This window comes from Hylaeus volcanicus, chromosome 7, assembly GCF_026283585.1.
Source record: "Hylaeus volcanicus isolate JK05 chromosome 7, UHH_iyHylVolc1.0_haploid, whole genome shotgun sequence".
Classification (NCBI taxonomy): Eukaryota; Metazoa; Arthropoda; class Insecta; order Hymenoptera; family Colletidae; genus Hylaeus; species Hylaeus volcanicus.
Genome location: NC_071982.1, coordinates 8,096,403 through 8,105,566, shown reverse-complemented (window position 1 = coordinate 8,105,566; position 9,164 = coordinate 8,096,403). Strand labels below are relative to the sequence as shown.

General features: G+C 33.5%; 2 protein-coding genes across 4 annotated transcripts; one reads left to right on the top strand and one right to left on the bottom strand.

Annotated features, from left to right (window-relative positions):
• Positions 1-231: 231 nt before the first annotated feature.
• LOC128880520 (BTB/POZ domain-containing protein KCTD9) lies at positions 232-3,503 on the bottom strand. Of its 3 annotated transcripts, XR_008457850.1 has the most exons (8): positions 2,997-3,503; positions 2,758-2,879; positions 2,501-2,677; positions 2,259-2,419; positions 1,955-2,175; positions 1,541-1,870; positions 1,280-1,449; positions 232-1,197 (listed from the first exon to the last, which is right to left on the bottom strand). XR_008457850.1 is itself a non-coding variant. In XM_054130706.1 (7 exons), exons 1-7 carry the CDS (start codon positions 3,042-3,044, stop codon positions 1,333-1,335), a joined length of 1,176 nt encoding a protein of 391 aa, XP_053986681.1. In that variant the 5' UTR covers positions 3,045-3,502; the 3' UTR covers positions 242-1,332. The 3 variants fall into 3 exon arrangements, 2 of the variants coding, with proteins under 2 accessions (XP_053986681.1, XP_053986682.1); XM_054130706.1 differs by having other exon boundaries at positions 242-1,449; positions 2,997-3,502; XM_054130707.1 differs by having other exon boundaries at positions 243-1,449; positions 3,131-3,501.
• A 72-nt stretch (positions 3,504-3,575) lies between these two features.
• On the top strand, positions 3,576-8,381 carry LOC128880518 (biorientation of chromosomes in cell division protein 1-like 1). The gene is made up of 3 exons (XM_054130705.1): positions 3,576-3,839; positions 4,277-8,028; positions 8,241-8,381. Exons 1-3 carry the CDS (start codon positions 3,708-3,710, stop codon positions 8,341-8,343), a joined length of 3,987 nt encoding a protein of 1,328 aa, XP_053986680.1. The 5' UTR covers positions 3,576-3,707; the 3' UTR covers positions 8,344-8,381.
• Positions 8,382-9,164: the final 783 nt, after the last annotated feature.

The following is a 9,164-nucleotide window of genomic DNA, read 5'->3' as shown; positions in this document are numbered from 1 at the left end:
CCTAAGCTTCAATTGTTCGTCCGCTAGATGGCGCCTGAGAGCGAAACACGTGCGACAAGAATAGGTATTATAAGACAGCCATTTTGGAAATCATCATATCAGAATTACAGAATCGTCATAACCATCATTCCAGAAATGATTTATGAACTTTTGCACTTAGGGAATGAAATGTAGGTCAATCGCAACATTCGAGGACCATTGTTAGTACGATTTTGATTGTTATTAAGTAATTACCAAGGATTCTTCCCGATGCGAACAGTATCGATCACAAGTTGAATTCTAGGTTAGGTAATGAGATGGAAAAGACGACGAAAATTAGTGCTTGTCGATAAATGTTTTGTACATAATATTTATTCAAACTAAATCTTCGAATAATTGTATACATACAAAATGTAACTTTATAAACCGTTCGTATTTGTAAGTCGCAATCGTGTTTAAAAAATAATACATATCTTATACCAGTATATACATCAGAAGTCTAGTGTTGTACAGGAAATTAAGCGCTTGTAAAAATGGTAAAATCGTTATTTATTATGCCGAGTAAAATTTGCTCAACTCTTCTTGAGACATTGTATACGAGGTGTGGCTTGTGATAAACATGACACAAGCTAAATATCTTCTAAGCACGCAGTTTTGTGTATAAGTTTATATGCGTATACAAAGCTTTCAAGTTATTAATTATTTTTATAGTAATAGAAAAGCAAAAGATTTTGGCTCTTCGAGTTCTCTAAACTTATTAGGTATACCTCGCTATTTATATTATATTTTTATTTAAAAAGTAAAATATATGCAATCATATATACTTAAATTTAAGAAACTACATTTCATCATTGATAATAAATTATTCACACTGGACACAATCATATAAACTGATCGATTGTATAACAAAGAAAATGAGATATTTTGTACTTTATACAGATAAAGAACTATACATATAATAATTTACATTAACGTGCATTAAATTTACATGTACGCGATATATACTTTAAAAAATATAAAGTATCAAATTATTCGTAACCAACTATCCTCGTTAATTATTACAACTTTTCGTTATCTCTTTCATTATCATTTGGCTCGATATCGTAATGGAAGTAAAAATTGATGACTGATATATTTCTCTAAATAAATACAAACTCAATTTTACACTTTCTAGCGTAGCAATTACAATATAATTCTCAGTCTGTACTTTCATATCGTCTGCAACGTATCAGAGAATGGCAATATCAAGACGAAAGCACTATCACTTAAATTTTTGTTATCTTACAAATTAAATAAATACCTAGATCACAGAGGCTAAACCGCCGCAGAACACGCGGGGCATTGCATTAATTATTATCGTATCGTTTGAGACATATGTAACGGAGTTAACATTAATTCGAACGCAGCATCTTTCAAGTTTGCGCCCCGCAAATTCGCTTCTTGTAAGTCAGATCCTGATAAATCACAGCACTGAAACAGATGTGGATATGTTATAGTTTTTATTATAAATAAAAGAAGAAGGATGTGTTTTCCTATGCGAATGCATGCAAAAAAATGTTACCTCTAAATCAGCACCAGCTAGAACAGCTGATCTAAGATAACAATTTCTTAGGTTGGCATTCTTTAACGTTGCCACTCTAAGATTTACGGCACCCATGTAACTACCCTCGAGATTGGCACCTTTTAAATTTGCACCCTCCATGTTGGCAGGTAAACCGCAAGGGTCCTCAAAATTACACGAATGAAGATTGGCAGCAGTAAGATTCGCGCGTAACATTTTCACACAAACAAGCTGAGCACCCTGCAGATTTGCGTTGGATAAATCCGCGCGTTCAAAGCAACAGCCTGATAAATTTGCACCCGCCAAACTGCAACCGCGCATAATTGCATACTGAAACACGTGTTAAAATAATTATATGAAATTAATTTTGAATGAATATAATAATTATCTTAATATCAAAATAATTTTAAGCACCTTAAAATTAATATGCCTGAGATCTAACTTTGACAAATCAGCACCAGTAAAATCAACACCTTGAAACCTAAGTTCTGTAGTCATAGGCGTTGACATGATGACTTTAAGTACATCTTTTCGAGTTAAAGATACAGAGCTACTTTTGTGAAAATCTTCGATCATTGGAATCAGTAACTCAATAGCTCCTTCTATTCCATAAAAACGCGCTTCTGCCAAAACCCCTAAAACACGTTAATAATATATGTGACATCGACTGTAGCACATACAATGCAAGACAATGTGCACAATATAATAAAAAGTATACCAGAAGGATTAACATTAGCATCAAGGGTCATCTGCCCATGTCTTAAATAGTTTAATAGTGGCTCAAAATATGTAGGACTCCTGTCTATCAAAAATGCGCCCATTTCATCTTGTCTGCTAGGCAAGATTCTCTGTTCAGTATCTGTAGATTCCGTAAACATTCTATAAATGATTTCATTAGCGTCAATTTAGTATTTTAATATTTCAGTAATACTTTATTAATAAAGTAAGAAATGTGCTTACCTGGCCAGCATACTTGTTGGTTCTGTTTTTGTTAATGTGTCTCTGGTTGTTGTGAAATACTTTCCACCAACATTTAACGTAATCCATTCTAAATTTCTACTCAACTGATTGCGACTGTTAATCTTATCCTTTGGAATGAAATCTTCTCCATCCGAAATGTACAATATATCGTCATCTCTATAAAAGAACGTTTTCTTTTTTATTAAATCTATATATGTATACCTAAATATTTATCGTTAATCAGTAAATCAGTTTACCGAATTAACTTAATATCATCAATTTCTCCACCTTGAGGGGTAAATATTCTTTTGGCAGTTATTTGAAACTTTGAGCTAGCAGCTGCTAGTAATTCGTCCAATGAATGAGTCACCATAAATACCTGGCATGGACAAGTAATACAAATTTTTTAAAAAAAAGTAAATAAAAAAATTGAGCGAATATATAAAGCAGACAGCAAGATACGATTAATCACAAATACGAGTAAAATTACAGCCACCTTGCCGTTCACGTCGGTTCCAATTAAAAAAAGGATTACCCTCTTCATAACTAATTAGCGATAAAAAAAAATCAATACAATACAATAAAATAGTACTAGTAAGAAATACTAGACGAAGTGGCAGGAATACGAACAAGTTAGGTTTGACACCGAACGGCACCGAACAAGTTGCCAAGCTAAGTCGAGCTAAGTTGCCATGTTAAATACGCCTATAACAGTGTCTCTCAAACTTGACTCAACCCGCGCTTTTCTCAAGTAAAACATAAGTCGTATGTTTCTTAATTTTTTTACGTTATTCTTTAACATCGTTCGCTACTCGATTTATCTAGCAATTTCGAAAGATTGAGAAACACTTTCTTTCGAATAAAACATAGAAACAACGATGATTCGGGAATCTGAAGAAAAAATAAATTTACGCTAGCTTCTGCTAGTGAATTTTACTTTTTGATTATTTCGCGCGACGCAAAATGGACTACTGACTCAGACGTTTATCTATTCTCTATTTTATAGTACGTTTCGATGTAAATAAAGAAACAAGGGGATTGGTATCACTGATTATTATTTATACTTACACAGACACAGCATTTAACCTAGACGCAAAGCCAGAAAGAGTATGGCTGCGTACTGTTTCACGGGATGACTTCGGTAATGAAAATGAATAACTGTTTAGTGTTCACGTGAATTATCGTTGTTTTAAATAGCTTAGTTAGCATGGAGTTGGGTTTATCCAACACGTTGTTGGCGGGTGATCCACGATTAGTCGATCATATCGTTGGAGAAGTTAAATCCCAAGGAATTTTTGATCAATTTCGTAAGGAATGTATCGCTGATGTTGATACGAAGGTACGCAATATATTTTTTAACAACCGACCCCATCGTTTATTACAGCCTTGAATAATTTTAAAAGTATGTACGTGATTGTGTCAAATAATATTTCTATACTATGTACGTACATAATATAGAATCATAGATACTCATGTATGCACGGTCAATGGTACAAATATAGTGACTTTGGAGAAGCTGCGAGGTGCCAAAATGCTGTTACCCTCGATTGTAGGGTGCTAGCAATTCAATACTGGTACGGAAAATGAGTACGTGTTGCAAATGAAAAGTGCAATGAACCGTAATGCTGCAAAAAAATCCTTTTAATGATGCACTCAACAAGATCAATGTATTTGTACCACCCACTATAATATAGGATGTATCTGTGGGAAGATATCACTTGCCCCTGATAAATGACAGAAAAATGTCAATTACAATTTATGACACTTTCGTTACAGCCAGCATATCAAAATTTACGTACAAGAGTCGAAGGATCCGTGAATACTTTCCTTAGCAAACAATCATGGAAACCAGACTTAAACAAAAATCAATTGAGGGAGACTTTACGCAAACACATACACGAGGTTCCTTATTTGGACGCCGGTGTAGAGCGTATAGTAGATCAAGTAGTAAATCCAAAAATATATTCTGTCTTTATGCCTCAGATCGAAGATGTAGTATACAAGTTTTTGGGCATAGAAAGACCCAAGGCAAGGGAACGAAACGGTGCGTGTGGCCTTAAAGATTTGTTACCTAAGGATTTAGATCCTGTTTCGCCGGAGTCTGACAAAAATAGTTTGAAAGATGTGTCTTTGGAGTCTATGGACCCCATGGATGATTTGGAGTTGAAGAAAGATGAAAAGTCGTCTTACGAACAGAAATTGGAAGAGGAAGAAGCTCTGAACGAGAAAAACAAAAGTAATACTTTGGAAAATGGGGAAATCTCATTCGAAGAGAAAACATTAGATGAAAGTGGCAAAAGTTTTAATAAGACTGGTAGTAATTTAAATTTAAATACGTCTGGGAGGTCTGATGATAAAACGGAAGAAGACGAGGAGGACAGTCCTACTTTTGAACCTATAGATATTATGAATTTAAATGAATCTAATGTCTCTAACGATTCACACTTATCGGGAATATCGGAATTAACCAGCCACAGATCAAGGAGCCCTGAATACTGTAACGAACTATCTAGAGATAATTTTGATTATAGTAATCAGGATTCGCAGCTAAGCAAAGTCTCTTCGGACTCTCGGTTGTCGATCGTGACAGACTTTGGATCTTCGAATCATGCGTCGACGCCGATACAGGATGCTCTAAAAGATGAAGTCAATAAAGACAAATGTGATGTTAAGGGAGTTAAAGACAATTTTAAAGCCGTCAGAGAATACGAATGTAGTAAAAATAAAAGTAAAAATATTTTTGAATTAAATAGAGGCAAAGATGTGCACGATGTTAAAGATTCTAAAAATATTAAGTACAATTTATCCTCGAAAGAAAATTCTCGCGACGCGACAGATAGTAGTGTAAAAGACAAATACGAGCAAAAGAATAACAGAGACAGAAGCAGGGATGGCGAATCTAAATCAAAATCAAGAGAAAAGAATCACACAAAAGATGGAAAGCATCATAGGGACAGGAGTAGCGAGAAAAAGAAGCAAAGAAGTCATAGTAGTACAAAGTCCGATAAATACGACAAAAGTAAATCCAAAGAGAAAACCGATCAACCAAGAGAAAGTGGAGATAAAAATAAAGACTTGGAAAAGGATGGTTACGTCAAGGTAAAGGAAGATAAAACAAAAGAAACGGATAAGAAAGACAGTGTTAGTAAAGAAGGAAAGGATTTAAAAGATCTCTATAAAGAAAAAATTAGGGAACTTCGAGAAAAGAAGGAATTAACGGAGAAAGAAAAATTAAATAAAGACAGTAAAGAAACAAAGCCGAACAAGGAAAATAAAGAAAAGAGAGACCCTCAGAAGGACAAGAAATCTTATAAAAAAGACCACAAAAGTTCTTCCAAAAATTCTTCGTTAAGTTCTCATGAAATTAAAGCTATAAAAACTTCCGATAAAGTCGATGGAAAGGAGAAACGAAGCGAGTCGAAAGATAAGGGTAAACGAGATGAAAAACGTAGCTCGAAAGATGTAAAGTCGAAAAATCATGTAAATATTAAATCAGATTCTACGGAAAAATCTGATAAACAAGATGGAAGGAAACTTGTAAAGAACGAAAAAGAAGAGAAAATTGAAAAATCTGATATAAAGAAAGATGTTAAATCGAGCAGTGAAAAGGTAAATGGTAAAAAAGATATAAAAAATCATATACAAAATAAAAGCTCGACACGAAATGAAAAATTGGATAATAAAAAAGATAATAAGAATGATCCACAAAATAAGGACAAAAAGCGAAAGGATGAAAAGAAATCCAAATCGAAAGATGATCATTCTAGTTTACGAAAAAATTCTAACGATCGGCGTTCGACGGATAGAGATGGATCAAACGGGTCTAGTAGTAAAAGTTCACAATCTAGTACTTCCAATTCTAACATTGCAAACAGTAAATCAAATGCGTCTACCTTATCCAAAGAAACAAATCATATGAGTAATTCTGGTAGCGAAACGTCGGATAACATCGAGGAAGCGCATACAAATGAATTGAAATTGTCGTTAGAAGAACAGGATTATAAATTAAACAAAGAATTGTATACAGAGTGCAAAACAGACGATAGTAGTAATTACGAAACGCATACTAAACACGAATCGGAATCTAACGACATCAACTTGCCCCTGAAGAAACGACAGTTATTTGACGACGGCAACAATGCTTTAGGAGAAATAAAAGTGAAGAAACCAAAATTTGCAAAGAATTTACACGAGGCTAAGAAATTAATGAAAATTAGAAAGCAGATAGAGAAGCAGAAGCTGAAAGAGAGTAAGAAGATAGAGAAAAAACTCCAGCAAAAAGTAGAAGCTCCGGTGCAATCGAATGCCGTGAATACTGACAACTTGGAAAGTGTACCAGACGAAGAACGAGTTCAAATAATAGAAATACCAGATGAGGAGTACGAAGAGCCGTATCCTGAGAACCATACCAATTTGACATTGGAAGAAAGATCGATAATGATGTTACAAAGCGAAGCAGGTGCAAAGGAGTTATTGGAAACGCGTTCCGATTTAAAATTAAAATTGTCAGACATGGAATTATGTATACAGCAATCATTGAGCGAAACGCTTCCTAATATGATGCTAGAAAACGTACCTTCGCAACAAGAAAGCGATGCGCAAACAATAGTTTCCAACAGCGAGGGGAAGGGAGAGTTACAAAATAAAGAGTCGCTGACTTCTGCGATGGATGAAACAATAGAAAGTAATATAACAGAATCAGAAAATATAGATGTCCGCGTAGAAAAATGTTCCAAGCAAAATGAGTTACAGCACGAACCTAGTACATCTAAATTAGATAAACATTTAATATTTCAAAAATCTAGCTCTTTCGACGGTAATACAGACGAATATAATGATAAATATAAAACTCCAGAACAGTTGAACGCAACAAATGGTTCAGTAGACGATGTAAATTATTTAAAAGATAAAAGATTCGTGGAAGTATCTACGTTGTCGAAGCCTAAAGATAAAGATAACATTTCCCAGGATATTCTAAATAATAGCTATTCTAAAGTAAGCAGATCCATCGTTAAAGATCATGTAACAAGCGACGAGAGGTCTGCAGAATCTACATCGACGACAGCCGAAGAGAACGAAGATTGTCGTTATTTCAAAGCAGATAACAAACAATCAGAAAAATTCTCGAATTTCTTAGAATCATTGGAACTAGTAGAAAGTAGTTCTTTGGAAGATATAATAGAGAGTTTAGGAGGACAAGTTGTGTCGTCGGTACCGAAAGCTATGGCACCTCCTTTACCGAAACGCAAACACTCAACTAGCCCCTTGACGGATATATTATTAAATAACTCGAATAATAACAACGACGGTCATAAAAGGGCGCTAAATTTACCAAACGAAGATGTTTTGAATAGTATAAAAAAAAGGAAACTTGTCGCACCTAAGAAGCAAAGACTTCAAGCAAACATTTGTACTCCTCAAGGACTTTTAAACGGAGAAAACTTTGTTATGCCCCTAAGTCCGGAAAGCGATGTATCTGCGACAAGTGAAAAAATACCATCGTCAAATCTAATTAAAGAAGATAAAGGGTATGTAGAATAATTATTTTTACGATGAGCACTTCTAACTTTTATCTACTCTTGAGTTGGTACTGCTGATGTAATATCTTAGAAAGATTTCTTTCTTTTTTTTTTTTATACACATTTCGCGATAGAACATTCTATTCGGGGTATGAATCTGTTTTTACTGTTCACATTGTAATTACTGTTAATGTTGTAATTAGTATGTTATGTAATTGCAGCCGGCATAGAAGCAGTCAACGTTATTCAAGCGATGACTTATACAAACCACGTCCATTATTTTCAAGTTCTTCTCGCAGAAGTAGGAGATCTAACCAAGCATAGCTAGTAGCACGTAGTTTGAGGTGTTAAATTATGTTTTACTTTATGTAATATAAAAAGAAGTTCTAATTGTTGGTTCTAGTAATATACTCTACACTATATTTGAATCAAATATTTTTTAACTCAATATAGATAACGGTGTGACCAAGTGACGTCTGTAGATTATTATACACATTGTAGGATACATAAAATTTATTCTATATGCAAACAAATTTAAATTAGTATCTTTAAAGTCGTTTTAAACATGTGTTACATTAAACAAATTCGAATGATTTCTATGAATTGACATTCTTTAAATTCATTAAAAATTTTAGAAAGTAAATTGGCATTATGCGTTGAACTGGGAGTGTAAAATACTTTAAGGAATCATGTATTCGGAAAAAATCTTATGAGTTTGGTAACAACCATTTATTTAAAAATATTAAACCGGATGCAGTATTAACGAAAATACGCACTTAAGAAATATTTTTAAATAAATAGACAGTTTTTTAATAGCACTTATTCACTCGTACTGTACTTCGGAAATTTGAAAAAATATAAACATATACGATTACAATACTTGATTCAAATTCACTCGAAAAAATTTTATTATTTTTTTTTTTTAAATAAGCACACGAGTAAGTTCTCGCGCATAATGTATATTTTATTTATATTTTGGGCTGTATTTTGGTACTATATTTTTGTATAGTTTTCATTTATAAAAAAAATAAGCATAATTCATATTTCCTCATATTACTTGTATTAAATTTTTGGTGTAAAGCTCAATCTATCGTAAATAACACACAGGTCTGCAATTAACACTGTGCAATTCTTATTAATGTATT